The sequence below is a fragment of the Bos indicus genome, chromosome 4 (assembly GCF_029378745.1).
Source record: "Bos indicus isolate NIAB-ARS_2022 breed Sahiwal x Tharparkar chromosome 4, NIAB-ARS_B.indTharparkar_mat_pri_1.0, whole genome shotgun sequence".
NCBI classification, from domain to species: Eukaryota; Metazoa; Chordata; class Mammalia; order Artiodactyla; family Bovidae; genus Bos; species Bos indicus.
In genome coordinates this window covers 46,912,425-46,929,733 of record NC_091763.1, presented here as the reverse complement: position 1 = coordinate 46,929,733, position 17,309 = coordinate 46,912,425, and the positions used below count along the sequence as shown (strand labels likewise).

Genomic DNA, 17,309 nt, shown 5'->3' with positions numbered 1-17,309 from the left:
GGCCGCTGCCTCTGTGCCCATGGTCTTGCCTCTGAGCGTGTGTGTCCCAGAGGCCTCTGTGAGGCCAGGTTTCCTCTTCTTATACCAGGACACAAGTCTAATCGAATGAGGGCCTCGTTTTAACTAATAACCTCTTTTATGGCTCTGGCTCCAAATCCTGTTGGGTTAGGAGCTATTGGGAGTCAGCCTCAATACAGAAATTTTAGGGGAGTGCAGTTCATCCCATAGGACACGGTACCTAATAAAGCAGCATTTTATTTACTGCTAGCTTTCTCTCTCATCTTGTCTGTCCCTGAACCCCAGGAAGAAGACAGTTCCAATGAAAGAGTAAACGGTTGGGAAGGGAGTTCCTCTGAGATCTGGATTGCTCAGAGTTCAAAAATCCTTCCTGTTTCTCTCCTATTCATGTGGAACAGTTTTTATTAAATTCTTCTTAGTTATCTAGCTTACTTGTATCTTCATATTAAAACTATTCTGTTCCCTGTTGTAGCATTTGGCTTTATACAAAGAAATAGCATGTATTTGTGGAAAATTCATATAATATTAACTTTTGGAAATTGAAAATACAAAATTTTTGAAGTGATACATGGTAGATCTAGGATGGATAGTTCTTTACCTTCAGTTATGTAATTATATGAATTGCATGAAATCAACAGGAAATTTGTTTAATGTGTCAGAAATTTCCTTTTCTGACACATTCCAAGTCACACAGAGCTAAGGAGGGAATTGTCCAGGGATCATTTAGTTTCTTAGCTTTTAAGAAATACTAATTTATGTTTTCCTGGATATATTTTTAAATAAAGTTTCTCCTTTTCTTTTACTCTGTTACTATTTTAAGTATATTTATTTTAAATCTTAAATAATGAGAAGCGTGATTTCCTAACAGTATGTGACTTCGTGTGGTTTTGTTTTTGCCTCATCAGAGTCAAGCCAAACATATTCTCCTACATGGGAACCAAAGATAAAAGAGCCATAACCGTTCAGGAGATTGCTGTTCTCAAGTAAGTAGGAGTACATACTGGGGTTCGTTCTGTAAAAATCCTAGCACTGTATCTCCAAGTTCGAGGATTTGCTTTGTGGGGTTTACCTCTTCCGTCTTTAGATAGTGCCTCTGTCTGTTCAAAAAACTGCTTTTCTGTTTGTTTCTTTTCTTCTTGCTTATCTGCATTCCCTAATGTTTTCGCAGCAAGCTGGTATTATTTACGTCATTTTTAAAGGATTTGTGTGGTTGATAGAACCAAGAGAATATGTGCTTCTGTATCTTTTGTCTCTCTTATTCATTGATTGTTAAATATAAGTTATCTAAAGTTTAATTACAAAACAGTGAAGAGCCCTTTTGTTATACACTGAAGATCTGCAGAGGAAAAGGTGGTCTTTGCTTTTGAAGTAACTATAATGGAGCAGGCAGGTGAATCAGAACTTACACACAGTGATGTAAATGCTAGAATAGAGGTGTATTTGGGGTGTTTGGGAAGACCTGCTAACAAAGTCTGGCACTCACTGTGGGGGCAGGCCAGGGAGGCTTTCACAGAAAATGGGGTGCGTGGGGTTTTTTCTTTGTTTAGTTTGGCTGTGCCACTCGGCTTGTGAGATCCTAGTTCCCCAACCAGGGACCAAACCCAAGCCCTCAGCGGTGGAAATGTGGAGTCTAACCACTGGACCACCAGGGAATTGCAGTTTTAATCTAGACTGGGCTTCTCTGCCTCTTCACTGCTGACACTTTGGGCTGGATAATTCCTTGTTGAAGGGGCCATACTATGCACTCTAGGACGCTCAGCAGCAGCCCTGGTCTCTCTCTACCACAGGATTTCAGTAATTTCCCCCTATTCATGTCAGCACTGTGACAGACAAAAATGTTTCCAGACCTCGCTAAATGTCTCTCGAAAAACAGAATAGCCCTGGTTGAGAACCACTGGTCTAGATTCTAGAAGGATGGGTGGCCAGACAGACTCAGGTGTCCATCCTCGATTCTAGAAAGCCAGGCGGTCAGACAGGCTCAGGTGTCCATGCTTACGCATCCCTGAGGTGGGGTTGGTAGGGGGAAGAAGTAACGGGGCAGGAAGAAATGGGGGTTGCAGGTGCTTGTCATGAGTGCGGTGATGGTTTCACAGGCTTATTCGCGTGTTAAGATGTGTACATTTTGCATATGTACAGTTTATTGTTGTTGTTCAGGCACCCAGTCCTGTCTGACTCTTTGTGACCCCATGGACTGCAGCACCCCAGGCCTCCCCGTCCCTCACCATCTCCTGAAGTTTTCCCTAGTTCCTGTCCATTGCATCAGTGATGCCATTCAGCCATCTCCTCCTCCGACGCTCTCTTCTCCTTCTGCCTTCAATCTTTCCCAGCATCAGGGACTTTTCTAATGAGTCGGCCGTTCTCATCAGATGACCAAAATACTGGAGCTTCAGCTTCAGCATCAGTCCTTCCTATGAGTTTTCAAGGTTGATTTCCTTTAGGATCGATTGACTGGTTTGATCTCCTTGCTGTCCAAGGGATTTTCAGGAGTATTCTCCAGCACCACAGTTTGAAGGCATCAATTCTTTGGCGTTCTGCCTTTACTGCTGTGCCTTTACTCGCACAACCGTACGTGACCACTGGGAAGACCAAACCCTTGTCTGTACGGACCTTTGTCAGCAGAGTAATGTCTCTGCTTTTCAACACACTATCTAGGTTTGTCATTGCTTTTCTGCCAAGAAGCAATAGTCTTCTGATTTCATGGCTGCAGTCACCATCCACAGTGATTTTAGAGCCCAAGAAGAAGAAATCGGTCACTTTCACTTCTGCCCTTTCCCCTTCTATTTGCCATGAAGTGATGGGCCCAGATGGCATGATCTTAGTTTTTTTAATATTTAGTTTTAAGCCAGCTTTTTCGCTCTCCTCCTTCACCCTCAGCAAGAGGCTCTTTAGTTCCTCTTTGCTTTCTGCCATTAGAGTGGTATCATCCTCATATTTGAGGTTGTTGATGTTTCTCCTGCCTATCTTGTTTCCAGCTTGTAACTCATCCAGTCTGGCATTTTAGTTTACCCACTTGTTAATTCTAAAGTCATCTATGCTTGCTATCCCCACTTTAAGGCATGTATGTGCTTGTAATTCCGCTGTCTTTTCATAAAGAAGTTGAGGTAGCACCTCCTCTTCGCCTCCCAGTCCCCTGCCGTTTGGCTCCCCTCCTACCTTCTGATTCATTTGAGATAGTGTCAGGATTGAGTTCCCAATTGCATCCTAGTGGATTTTCCAGCCCTTCTCTTCCTTGACCTTGGACCCTGGGCATGAGGTCATGGTAAGGCATAAAGGCAGGTCAAGAACATCTGCTGTCTACAATACGACTTCACTAGCAGTGGTGTGCGCGGTGCCGTGTCTGGGGCAGAGCGGGAGGTGACGCCTGAAGATGCTGGCACTCCCACCTGTTGCCCTGGTCTCTTTGTGCCTGAGATGCGTGGAATGTGGGGTCATCTGCTGAGAGTGGAAGGGGATGGGAGTGGGAAAGGGAACTTGAAAAGAGTGGGAAGATTTGAATAGCCTGTGTGGGTGATGGGCTGGTCAGCAGCTCCTGAGAGCAGGGGACTGGCAGTGGCTCAAGGGGTCAGCCTTTCCCATACTCTGGATATGGGGCATAGAAGGTTCTTGCCTTCTCTTTGGTGTCCACCACAGTTGTACTTCTTGAGATTGCCTTGTTCACGGCTTGATGTATTTTTTGTGGAAGAGTTTTTTTTCCTTAGTTTTCTTTAGTTTATTTCCTAAAACTAAAATATTTACATAAAGTGTGTTTTTTATTGCAAACAGTAAATGATGTACATTTTTCCCTGTTAGCATGTAGCAAAAGATAGTAAAATATATGTTGTTGTTCTTCCGTTGCTAAGTCATGTCCAACTGTTTGCAACCCCATGATCTGCAGCACACCAGGCTTCCCTGTCCTTCACTGTCTCCCTGAGTTTGCTTAAACTCATGCCCATTGAGTCAGTGATACCGTCCAACCATCTCATCCTCTGTCGCCCCCTTCTCCTCTTGCCCTCAATCTTTCCCAGCATCAGGGTCTTTTCCAGTGTATCCTAATTTATGAGCTGTTGCTCTGTTTTTTAATTTTACATGGTTTTCCATTTCTTGCTATTAGAAGCAGTTCCATGATGGACATATTGGTAGCTAAATCTTGGCACACATCTGTGATAACTTCATTAAGATAAACAGCAAAAAAAAAAAAACACACAAAAGATAAACTTGGAGTAGAATGTGAAATTCTAGGTGTTAGGCTTTTGACCCAGAGTTTAATTGCCCTGTAGAAAGGTGGTACCAGTTTATCACCTTTATTCTTCTTCAGAATCCTTCCTGACACATTTTAATCTTAAAAAAAAATATTTACTAATATTGAGTGTCAAAACAGGGCATCTCCTTATTTTGTATTGCATTTTATGATGTGACATCTTTGAAGAATGAAGGTATTCTTCATTAGTCAGCCACCAGGTGTCATACTTGATCACACTGCGACTCTGTCTTCATAGATCTTTGCTGCCTTTATCGTCTTCCTGTTGACTTAGTAAGAAACCATATTAAACACCTAAACGTTAGCCTTTGGAAAGCACATAGCACTTATCTCACGGATGCAGGCTACACCCTTCGTTTGCTTAATGGATATGTGGGGCTGAGTGGATTGGCCTTTCCCGTGAGAACTGGTGGACAGGATAAACCCACTCTGCCACGCAAGGATTTTAATTACTGCTGAATTGATTAGTGTTTGGGATAAGCAGTTTCTCAGCTTCATGTAACTCTCCAAAGTCGCCTAGTAGTTTTCACAGGATCTCAAGCAGGAACAGCCTCATTCAGCATGATTTGTTTCTCTTCCTGCCTCTTCCTGCCAGTCTCCTTTCTGAGCCTGGGCCAGTATTTCCCTTGCTTTGTTAATAAAGGCATTTTGTACAACATGCTGCTTAGGTTGGCTCCTGGTGTCTAAAAGTGAGATTTTGGTATTCCCAAGTTACTCACAGGATTGCTATGAATTTACAACCAAAGAGCTTGATCCAGGATCATCAAAATTAAAACTGTGAACAGTATCATGAAAGGTATTGTCAGCTTCATCCCATCAGTTCTCAAGGAGCACCCACACCAGCAAGAACTGAGTGTTCTCTTGCTTTCTGCTATGCTAGTGGGATTCACAAATACATGTTTTTGTGTTCAAGAATCAACTGTAGAATTTGATTCAGCCATGAAAAAGAATGAAGTACATGTGTTAGTTGTTCAGTGGTGCCCAACTCTTTGCTGCCTCATGGACTGCAACCTGCCAGGCTCCTCTGTCCATGGGATTTTCCAGGCAAGGGTACTGAAGTGGTTTGCCATTTCCTTCTCTAGGGGATCTTCCCAACCCAGGGATCTAACCCAGGTCTCCTGCACTGCAGGCAGATTCTTGATCAACTGAGCCACCAGGGAAGCCCTGATATATACTATAACATGAATGAATCTTAAAAAACATTATGTAAACTAAGGGGTGTCATGTACAAAGGACCAAATTATATAATTATGTTTGTATGAAATGTCCCGGATAGGGAGATCTGTAAAGACAAAGTAGGTTAGTGGTTGCTAGGAGTTGCAGGGAAAGGGAAGGGGGTTCATGGTGTATGGTTTCTTTTGGGAGTGATAGAAATACTCTGGAATTAGATCATGGTGACAGTTGCACAACATCGTGACTATACTAAAACCCCTGGAATTGTACACTTTATAATGCTTAAAATGATAAGTTTTTGTTATGTTCATTTTAGCTCAACTTTATTAAAAAAAAAAAGAACAAAGCTGTCTTTCATGGCTGTTGGGAAGCAGTCTCCCTAATCTCTTTCCAGAACTGCCAAGCTGCCTATCTGATTCTTTCTTTCCTCTTGACTCTTAAATTTCCTGTCCATTTCTATAGTAAGAGTTACTGACCGAAGAGGTCAGTTCTCCCTTTCCTCCCACTGTTCATCCTGATCCTCTGCTTCCTGGACTCTTTGGGATACTGTTTCTGGATTAATTGATGCCCTGTGGGTCTGCCGTCATCTCCATATATCTAAAGTCAAGGACGTGGTTCCCCTGAGCAGCTGGCCCAAGCTGGTACAGACGCACTTCACACCTTTTGGTACTTGGGTTGGACAGGGCATTCAGGGTCAGGAGAGAGGGTAATGGAATGTGAGGTTTGCCTGCTTCTCTGGCTAGCTTCCTGCATTTTATAATTATTAGTGGACAGGGACACATCTTCTTTCCTTAAGAAATTTGGTCAGGCTGCTTCTGCACATATTGAACCAGGAAAAAAGTTGATTGATAATGCATCAAGAAATTGATTGCCTTCAGGGAATATGGCTAAATTTTCAGCAAGGAAATAAGAATTCTGTGAGATGAAATGGCAGACTGGTATTATATGGTGGATTTTAAACAGTTTAACTCAGTAACAGTGTATTTTTAATGAAGAAGTAGAATAAAATTTCCCCCATAATTTTTCATGTAATGTTGGGACTTGGGAGGCTGCACAGGCCCCTGTGGGGCAGCTTCCGTAATTAGGGTCTGAGTCTCAATACGGGCCTGGGTCTTAAGACCAGGCACTTAGGGCAGAATAGCCTCTCATGCAGGCCCAGGGCCCAGGAGCCACATCCAGACTTTCCCAACCCCTGTAGTTACTTCCTGCCAAAGCTGGAACATGGCTCCTGGCAGTAAGAGCCAATAGGAATGCGCTCAAGGGCCCACTCTGAGAAACACCGTGCAGTCCAGAGTCATAAAGAGAGAAGTGTAGTCAACAAAGTGAAGCTCAGACGCCCTTTGTTCTGGTAGTTCTCAGCTCTTCAGAGGACTCTTGAATTCAGAAAAAAGTTAAAACCACTTGCTGAGGCACAGTGATGTACTGTGTAGCGTTATTTGTAGCTTTAAAAAATTGTCAACAACTCAGGTGACCCAAATTGAAAAGTCTTAAATAAAATGAATGACTAAGTAAATTACAATTGATGAGTTATTTTTTACTATGCTATGCTAAGTCACTTCAGTCGTGTCCGACTCTGTGCGACCCCATAGACAGCAGCCCACCAGGCTCCCCCGTCCCTGGGATTCTCCAGGCAAGAACACTGGAGTGGGTTGCCATTTCCTTCTCCAGTGCATGAAAGAGAAAAGTGAAAGTGAAGTTGCTAAGTCGTGTCCGACTCTAGCGACCCCATGGACTTCAGCCTACCAGGCTCCTCCGTCCATGGGATTTTCCAGGCAAGAGTACTGGAGTGGGGTGCCATTGCCATTAGATTATTTCTAATTTTTTAAAACTCTCTTTGCTAAAGTAGAGAAAGATGAATACTAACATAAGAAAATGTGAAAATATTTTAAAATGGCAAAATGTGCAAGTGAAAAACCAGACATCTTGTTTACCCATGAAATATTAGAGCATTTTATTAAAACTGAGAATAAAATGAAGATGACCACACTGTTACTACTACTTATCTTTGTTCTTGGCATTCTATAATACAAAGAATAATTAGGAAAAAGTGATGTAAAAATTAGAAGGAGGCCAGACTGCAGTTTTGTTACTAACGTATGATTGTTTCCATTCAAGGAGTTGACTGAAAGTTATGCAAGATAGGAAAGAGTATGTACAAAAATCAGTATTCAGATTAGAAATTATAACAGAAAAAACTCTTTTACACAGAAGAAAGTAAAGAAATGAACATACCTGGAAACAAAAATTTTTGTAAAGTGTAAGATCTCTCTCTGTGAAGAAAACTTTGAAATGCTATTGATAGGTGTAAAAGGACTTGAGTAAACAAATGCTGTAATCTGTTCTTGGATACATATAAATGTTCTTTAATGAATAAATATGTACATTTATGCTGATACTAAATGAAAATACCAATAGAATGTTTCAAACTAATCAAGCTGATTGTAATGTGGGAAAGAATCAGAACCATAAAATTTAACCATAAAAATCTGGAAGAAATGACTAATAAAGGGCGATTAGTGTCAAAATATATAATGAAATATATATGTATATATATCATTTAAAAATATTTTTATTAAAACAGTCCCATGGTGATTTTGGAGTAAATTGTACACTTAGATTACTAAAACATTTTTACCACACTCTCCACTCTAAGATGTTTCTGGATTTATAATAATCAGTTTCTTTCACTTATCACCTGTTTTTTTTTTAGAGTAATTTACTTATTTTTATTGAAGTACAGTTGACTTACATTGTTTCAGATGAACAACAAAGTCGATTTTATACTTGTGTTATATGTTGTATGTATAATATAAACATATTCTTTTTTAGATTCTTTTCCATTATTGGTTTTTACAAGATAATGAATACAGTTCCCTGTGCTATGTAGTACATACTTGTTTATTTTATATATAGTAGTGTATATATTCTCACATTCCAAATTTATTCCTCCCTCCTGTCTTTCCCCTTCGGTAACCATACGTTTGTTTTCTCTGTGCATCTGTTTCTGTTTTGTAAATAAGTTGTTTTTTAAAACCACATGTAAGTGATATCATATATTTGTCTTTGACTTACTTTCCTTAGGATAGTCGTCTCCGGGTCCATCATGTTGCTGCAGATGACATTATTTCATTCTTCTATGGCTGGGTGATATTCTATTGTATATATATGCCACATGTTCTTAAGCCATTCATCTCTAGATGAACATTTAGGTTGTTGCCATGTCTTGACTAGTGCTGTAAATAGTGCTGCTATGAACACTGGGGTGCCTGTATCTTTTTGAATTAGGGTTTTCCTCTCTTCTGGGTGTGTGCCCAAGGGTGGGACTGCTGGATCACGTGGCAACTCTGTTACTAGTTTTTGAGGAATCTTCCTACTGTTCTCCATAGTGGCGGTGCCAATTTACATTCCTACCAACAGTGTACAGAGTTCTCTTTTTTCCACACCATCTCCAATGCTTATTATTCGTGTTTTTTTTTTTTTTTAATGTATATTTGACTGTGCTGGGTACTTGTTTTTGTGCAGCCCTTCTCTAGTTGCAGTGAGCAGGGCTACTCTCTAGCTGCAGTGCATGACCTTCTCACTGTGCACAGGCTGTAGAGTGCACAGGCTTCAGGAGTTGCGGCTCAGAAATCGAACCATGTCTCCTGCATTGACAGGCGGATTCTTCACCATTGAGCCACCAGGGAAGCCCTATTTGTAGGCTTTTTAATGATGGCCATTCTGACCAGTGTGAGATGGTACCTTACGGTAATTTTGATTTGCATTTATCTAATAATTAGCATTATTGAGCATCTTTACATGTGCCTGTTGGCCATCTGCATGTCTTTTTGGAGAGATGTCTGTTTAGGTCTTCTGCCCATTTTTAAATTTATTTATTTTTTTCTGCCCATTTTTGATTGGACTGTTTGTTTTTTGATAATGAGCTGTATAAACTGTATGTTTTGTCAATTAAACTATCGTTGCTTGTATCATTTGCAGATATATTTTTCCCAGTCTGTAGATTGTTTTTTTGTTTATGGTTTCCTTTGCTATGCAAAAGCTTTTAAGGTTAATTAGATCCCATTTGTTTATTTTTGCTTTTGTTTCCATTACTCTAGAAGACAGAGATATGAAAATAATGCTGTGATTTTTGTCAAATTGTGTTCTGCCTGTTTTCCTCTAGGAGTTTTATAGCTGCTGCTGCTAAGTCACTTCAGTCATGTCCGACTCTGTGTGACCCCAGAGACGGCAGCCCACCAGGCTCCCCCGTCCCTGGGATTCTCCAGGCAAGAACACTGGAGTGGGTTGCCATTTCCTTCTCCAGTGCATGAAAGTGAAAAGGGAAAGTGAAGTCGCTCAGTCGTGCCCGTCTCTTAGCGACCCCATGGACTACAGCCTACTAGGCTCCTCCATCCATGGGATTTTCCAGGCAAGAGTACTGGAGTGGGGTGCCATTGCCTTCTCCAGGAGTTTTATAGTATCTGGTCTTAAATTTAGCTTTTTAATCCTTTTTGAGTTTATGTTTGTATATGATGTTGGAAAATGTTCTAATTTCATTTTTTTACATGTGATTGTCTAGCCACAGTATATTTTAAACCTATTATAGAAATATAGTAGTTAAAGCAGTGTGATACTTACACAAAAATGGGTAGAAGTAGAATAATTACAGACCCAGATATGTCCACAGTTAGTGTGTAATCAAAGTAGCATTTAAAATGAGCAGAGAAGAGATGTTCTGAGCCAGTGAATTTGTGAATATTTATTTTTTGTAGCCTATCTTTGATGTAGTGTTTATACTCCATAATCTACCTTTAATAAACAAAAAAAGTCAAAAACAAAAAGGAACATGTGATGCTATTAATTAAAAATGCAGAACCAAAGCCACTGAGCAGCAGCTGACAGTTACTGGCTTGTGTGTGAAAAACTTTGCCCTCTTCTTTCCTTAGTCTCCTTGTTGCCTAGGATGAAAAGAGTCCATAATTTAAAGCCAGGGGAGAGAGCATGACCTCATCCCCCTCCTTTCTAAATGAGCCACTTTTGGCATCAGCAGTTGACTAGGGAGAGTAAACAGAAACTCCCAGTCAAAGCCCTGGAACCCCAGTGGCCGGACTTCTTTCCTTTTTTGCTGCAGCCAGTGTAAACTTTTGTAAAAGACCAGTAGTGAAGATTAGTGTATTAATGATTGCATGGAGGCCAGCCCTGCTGTAAATGAGACACATCACTACTGTAAGCCAAATGAAACAGAAGAAAAAGTATCCTTTTTACTCTAAAACAGCAACTGAACAAGTGTAAAAGTACTACATTGTTTGTTAATCGGCTATACTCCATACAAAATAAAAAGTTAAAAAAAAAAAGGCACTCTACTTATACCTGGGGATACTGTTTAAAAAAATAATCTCCAACGAGGGACACCCTTTCTAAGTAAACCTTTAATCCCAGAGCTATTTTAAAAACTCTCAATTAAGATTTTACTGTCTAGTCCTTGTTTGTAGAATGTCAGCTGATACAGGAGGAATGGGGGGGCGGTTAAAAACACTCTTTCACAGTCAGCACAGTAATATTTGCGCCTGCCAGCAGCTATCCTTAGGCACTGAAACAGCTGGATGAAAGACAGTGGGGAAACAGGATAGGCACAGAATTTTTAAAATGGCACCCCACAGGTTAAAAATTTAAAAAGGAAAAGGAGAGAAAGGTACCATTTTGCTGTGATTCACTGAAAAGGCCACAGCATCACCTGCATGACACTCCCACCAAAATGTGGGAGTTTTTTTGTTGTTGCTCAGTCACTCAGACATGAGTGTCATGTCATTCAGACACTAAGTTGTGTCCAACTCTTTGTGACCCCACAGACTTCAGCATCCCAGGCTCCTCTGTCCTTCACTGTCTCCCAGAGTTTGTGCAAATTCTTGTCCATTTGAGTTGGTGATGCTATCTAGCTATCTTCTCCTGTGCTGCCCCTTTTCCTTTTGCCCTCAATCTTTCCTAGCATCGGGGTCTTTTCCAGTGAGTCGGCTCTTCACATTAGGTAACCAAAGTATTGGCACTCCAGCTTCAGCATCAGTCCTTCCAGTGAATATTTAGTGCTACTGAGGAGCAGTCCACATCGAAACTCACCCAATTCCTCTCAGTAATATCACTTAGGTTTTTTTTAAGCTCCTTAACTTCAGGATCTAATCAAGAACCAGGTGAGTCATTGTTTCCTCACAGTAAGATTTTCAGCATAACCTATGGGAGTCTTACTGTTGAGGAAATAATGATTGTCCTGGTCTTTGATTAGATCCTGAAGTTAAGTAGCATTAAAAATCCCTGGTAGTTCAGACTGTAAAGAATCTGCCTGCGATGTGGGAGACCTGGGTTCGATCCCTGGATTGGGAAGATCCACAGGAGGAGGGCATGGCACCTGCTCCTGTATTCTTGCCTAGAAAATCTCCATGGACAGAGGAGCCTGGTGGGCTACAGTTCGTGGGGTTGCGAAGAGTCGCACACGACTGAGCGACTAAGCACACACACAGAAAAATCTCAGTAATGTTATTGGGGGAATTGGGTGAGTTTGAATCTGGACTGCTCTTCGGTAGCACTGAATTCCCGTAGCCTCCCTGAGGGTTACCAGTGGTGAGTAGCTTGGGAGACTGCTGTTCTTAGGAGACACACTGCACTCTCTTTAAGGGTGAGATGTCCCCAGGCTGCAGCTCACTCTCATGTGGCTCAGAATGTGTGTGTGTGTGTGTATCTGTGCATGTATGTGTGGTATGGGGGTGTTCATATGTCTAGAAATACATGTAAGGTGTAGTGGGAAAATGTTAGCAATTGGTAAATCTGAGTGTAAAGTATAAGACTTCGTTACAATGTTACCAGTGTTTTTTTTAACATTAAGTTGGGAAGTTTTCCAAAGTATAAAAATATTATAAAGTGAACTTACAAAATGGGAGATAATATTTTCTCACTGTGTGGTAAAGGGTAGATTTCCTTAATCTATGGCAACAGAAGAGTATTAACAATCCAATAGAAAAAGGTAGTGGGAAGAATAGGTACTCCACAGTCAAGATAATGAAAAAAATGTTTGATTCTCTCACAGTAAGAAGCAGGTAAGTAAAAATGAAAATAGCATTTTAAATTTTGCCTGGCAGAGCTAAAAAAGGTTTATAACATGCTGTGGTGAGGAGACGGGCATGAGACAGTAGGCACTGACATATTAATGATGGGAGTGTAGATTGGTATAACCTTTTTGGAGGACAGTAGGGGTTAAAATTTAAAATCTGCCACTTCTCCTTAGATATGAACATATCTAAATCATTCACCTATGTAGGTGTACCATACAGTGAAGTCTGTATGAGGATGTTTGTTAGAGAGTACTTTATAGTAATAGCAGAAGATGGGTAGCAATTTAAATGGCCATCCCAGGGGACTGGTCAGATGAAGGCCAGAGAAAAGATCCAGGCAGTGCAGCAGCCACCCTTTGTGCCTGCACACAGAGCGAGGCAGCTTCTGAACGGACTCTCTGGGTAAGGCAGGTCTCTAATGCACAGTTTTCCAGTTTTCCGTGAATAAAGGAAGATAGTAAACAATTTGTAAATGTAACAAAAATTGTTTTTTAAAAGGGAGGATCTGGGTGCTGGTTACATGATTGCGTTCACTTTGTGAAAATCTGTCAAGCAGATCTGTCCATATAACATATATTAGAAGCTTACTGAGAAATTCCAAAGAGAGAGAAGATAATAGGAACACTTACGTGTACAGAAAGTGTTTCTAGAAACTGTTCATGTTGGCTGCCAGTGGAGCGGGGTATTGAGGGACAGAGATACAGCAGAGGCTTTCTAGTATTGTACTTCTTTTTTTCCACTGTGGAAAATTCTGAAAGAGATGGGAATACCAGACCACCTGACCTGCCTCTTGAGAAATTTGTATGCAGGTCAGGAAGCAACAGTTAGAACTGGACATGAAACAACAGACTGGTTCCAAATAGGAAAAGGAGTACGTCAAGGCTGTATATTGTCACCCTGCTTACTTAACTTATATGCAGAGTACATCATGAGAAACACTGGGCTGGAAGAAGCACAAGCTGGAATCAAGATTGCCAGGAGAAATATCAATAACCTCAGATCTGCAGATGACACCACCCTTATGGCAGAAAGTGAAGAGGAACTCAAAAGCCTCTTGATGAAGGTGAAAGAGGAGAGTGAAAAAGTTGGCTTAAACTTAACACTCAGAAAATGAAGATCATGGCATCTGGTCCCATCACTTCATGGGAAATAGATGGGGAAACAGTGGAAACAGTGTCAGACTTTATTTTGGGGGGCTCCAAAATCACTGCAGATGGTGATTGCAGCCATGAAATTAAAAGAAGGAAAGTTATGACCAACCTAGATAACATATTGAAAAGCAGAGACATTACTTTGCCAACAAAGGTCCGGCTAGTCAAGGCTGTGGTTTTTCCAGTGGTCGTATATGGATGTGAGAGTTGGACTGTGAAGAAGGCTGAGCGCCAAAGAATTGATGCTTTTGAACTGTGGTGTTGGAGAAGACTCTTGAGAGTCCCTTGGACTGCAGGGAGATCCAACCAGTCCATTCTGAAGGAGATCAGTCCTGGGTGTTCTTTGGAAGGAATGATGCTAAAGCTGAAACTCCAGTACTTTGGCCACCTCATGAGAAGAATTGACTCATTGGAAAAGACTCTGATGCTGGGAGGGATTGGGGGCAGGAGGAGAAGGGGACAACAGAGGATGAGATGGCTGGATGGCATCACCGACTGGATGGACGTGAGTCTGAGTGAACTCTGGGAGTTGGTGATGGACAGGGAGGCCTGGTGTGCTGCGATTCATGGGGTCTCGGAGAGTCAGACACGACTGAACTAAACTGACTTCTTTTTTTATGTGTATTGCTGTTAAAGAAGTTAGTGAGTTTTTCATGAAAACTTTATACCTTTTAAATAATAGCAGGAAAGTATAGATTATGGTAATAGGATTCTGACTAAATATATGTAGTCAGGTAAAGATCATATACATATATCTGATGTGTGTTTAAGAAAAAAGACTAGGAGGAAATTCAAAGTTAGATACTAACATTTTTTTTTTAGCTGATGAGACTAAGTTTTACTTTCTTCTGTATTTCTGTACTTTTTCAAGTTTTCTGTAGTGTGATTACAATATTTTTCTGACGGACGAAAATGAAAATATGATTCTTTTTTAATGCTTCGTAAGAACTTTTTTACCTGTAGGAATTGCTCTCTGCTCCCTTTCTCACCCTTCTCCCCTCACAAAAAGTAGAAAATTTCAAACAGAATTGTTCCATTATCAGTATACAAGTAACATGAGACTCTTAAGAATATAACAATGGCCCAGGTTACATCATTCCAGTAGGAACAGGTGTCCTCAGGCTGGAGGAACATTCCAGAGGCGAATGAAAGATCGGCTTACCCCACTGGCCTTGGTGCCTCTCATTTCTGTCTTCACAGCTTCTAGTCTCATTTTAAGCTGCCATTTTCTGTCCTGAACTGTCTTAGATCATTAGCCAGGCAACATGTCATGACCATCTTTCTGCTCCTTTTACATTTTGTATTTTTTAGAATAACTGCACAAAGACTTGCCCACTTGAACAAGTGCTTGATGAACTTTAAGCTGGGGAATTTCAGCTATCAGAAAAACCCTCTGAAATTGGGAGAGCTTCAAGGAAATCACTTCACAGTTGTCCTCAGGTAAAGAGCTGTGGTGGGGAGTGCAGACCAGGGAGGATCTTCTTGGGTCACCTCGGGTCTCTTCAGAATGGTTGTTAATTCCAGTGAGCTGGCACCAATGGTCTTGGCGGCCCAGGAAGGCGAGGTGGGGTCCGATGGAGCTGGGAGAGCAAACCCAGCTGTAGTGTTTGTACCAATACAGCCACCCCTCTGCTCATTCAGCGCCACCTTTGGAATGAGGCCGTCTCCTTGAAATGCAAAAGACAGCTTACGCTTCCACCTACCTAGAATAGGCAGATTCATAGCACAAAAAAGTAGAATAAAGGTTACCTGGGGTGTAAGGTGGGGAGATGAGTTACTGTTCAGTAACTGGAGTTTCAATTTGAGAAGATGAAACAGTTCAGGAAGTATATAGTGGTCGAGGCTGCACAACACTGGGAATGTACTTAATGCTACCATATTGCATACTTAGCAATGGCTAAAATGGTAAAGTTTGTGTTGTGTACACTTCACAGTTTTTAAAAAGACAAAGTCCTTGGGAGGTAGAGAGAAAGCTTCACGGAACAAGCGAAAAGCACAGGAGCCAATCCATGTCACTTATGATTTGCATCCCTGAGTGTGTTTGCCTGTACATTTTTTTCTCTGGGTCATTTGGCCCCCCCACCCAGAAATATAACAGGAACTGACAACCAAGTGGAACAAGCCATGAACTCTCTCAAGGAGATTGGGTTTATCAACTACTATGGAATGCAAAGGTTCGGAACCACAGCTGTCCCCACATATCAAGTTGGAAGGTTTGTATTTAATTTCTTAACTTTTGTCTGAAAGAACTCAGTCACTAAAAAAAAAAAGAAGCAGGATTTTTTTTTTAATCAGTGGTGTTTTTAGTTATTTCTAGATTTCCTGGAAAACTTGGCCAAACGAATCCTTTTAGATGACCAACTGAGCCACAGCCTCCTTCTAAGTTTTGTTCTGTTTTATGATAGTTCCTGTACAAGGTGAAAAAGTAAGTCAGGGTTCAGAGAGCTTTAACCTGATGAGTCAGTTTTCCTCTCCCACCTAATAGCCCATCCAGGGATTCTGTTTTCTTTTACACAGATAAATCTTGGCTCAGTAAGTGACCCAGCAGTAGCGGTTGGGTAACTCAGCCCCAGAGTAGCCTGAAGGAGATGTGTAGTTTATGGTCTCTGTTAACAGGTGCTCCCTAATTTCTTAAACTGGCACCTGCCCTTCCCTCACCCTTTAAAGAAAGTGGTGTAGGATGCAGTTAGCACAGAAAATTTATTTTAAGAACTCTCTCATCAGCTTTGTGAATTTAATAGGAAACCCCTCTAGGTGAGCTGGGGTGGAAATCCCATCAGTAAAGACTCGGTTTATAAGCTTGCTTACACTGTCCTGCTGTCCGGCACATGCTGTGTTACCTAAATGATTATTCACATGGCAGTTAGGATTGGGAAGCTTGAGTTGGAAGTGATCTGAGAGATTATTTAGTTCATGTTCTTCCTGGCACTTCAAATTCTTTGCTTTAGCAAAGGTGAAATTCGGGAGGCAGCTCGAGCTCACTGGTTTGTCAGTGCAGTCCTGAGAGGAGAGGGGTCTTCTCAACTTCAGTCCATGATTTCAGCAGCTGACTCTATGCAGTTGTATTTGTTCACGCATCCTTAAGAGCACAAAATGAAAATATCATGTAGTATTTCCTCTGCCTCTCTGAGGCTGTGTTGTGAGGGTAAGAGCTCAGGCAAAAGGGGGAAATTCTTTGGCAGTCCAGTGGTTAGAACTCTGTGCTTCACTGCCAAGGGCCCCAGGTTCAATCCCTGGTTAGGGAACTAAGATCCCACACTCCACATGGAGTGGCAAAAAATAAAATAAAACAAAAACCACTCATATGATTCAATAACAACAAAAAAACCTAATTTAAAAATGGGCAAAGAACTTGACTGTTCCCCAAAGAAGATACACAGGCGACTAATAAACACCTGAAAAGATGTTCAGTACCACTAATTATTAGGGAAATGTACATCAAAACCACAGTAGGATATGACTTTGTACCCATTAGCATGGCTGTTATTTAAAAAAAGAACAAAAAGGAAAAGAAAATAAGTGTTGGGTGTGGAGAAATTGCAGCCGTTGCACACTGCAGATGAAAATATAAAATGGAACCGCCATTGTAGAAATATGGACAGTCCCCAAAAATTAAAACACAGAGCTTCTACTGTATGATTCTGCAGTTCC

The 17,309-nt window shown here is 41.2% G+C and overlaps 1 protein-coding gene across 2 annotated transcripts in view; it reads left to right on the top strand.

Moving 5' to 3' along the window:
* The window catches only part of PUS7 (pseudouridine synthase 7), a 53,668-nt gene that overhangs the window by 25,267 nt on the left and 11,092 nt on the right, over positions 1-17,309 (top strand). For both annotated transcript variants that reach the window (XM_019958655.2, XM_070787719.1), the window contains 3 exons: positions 924-1,001; positions 14,970-15,098; positions 15,746-15,871. In XM_019958655.2, the coding sequence (XP_019814214.2) occupies positions 924-1,001; positions 14,970-15,098; positions 15,746-15,871 (333 nt within the window). The remainder of the gene's footprint in view (positions 1-923; positions 1,002-14,969; positions 15,099-15,745; positions 15,872-17,309) is intronic.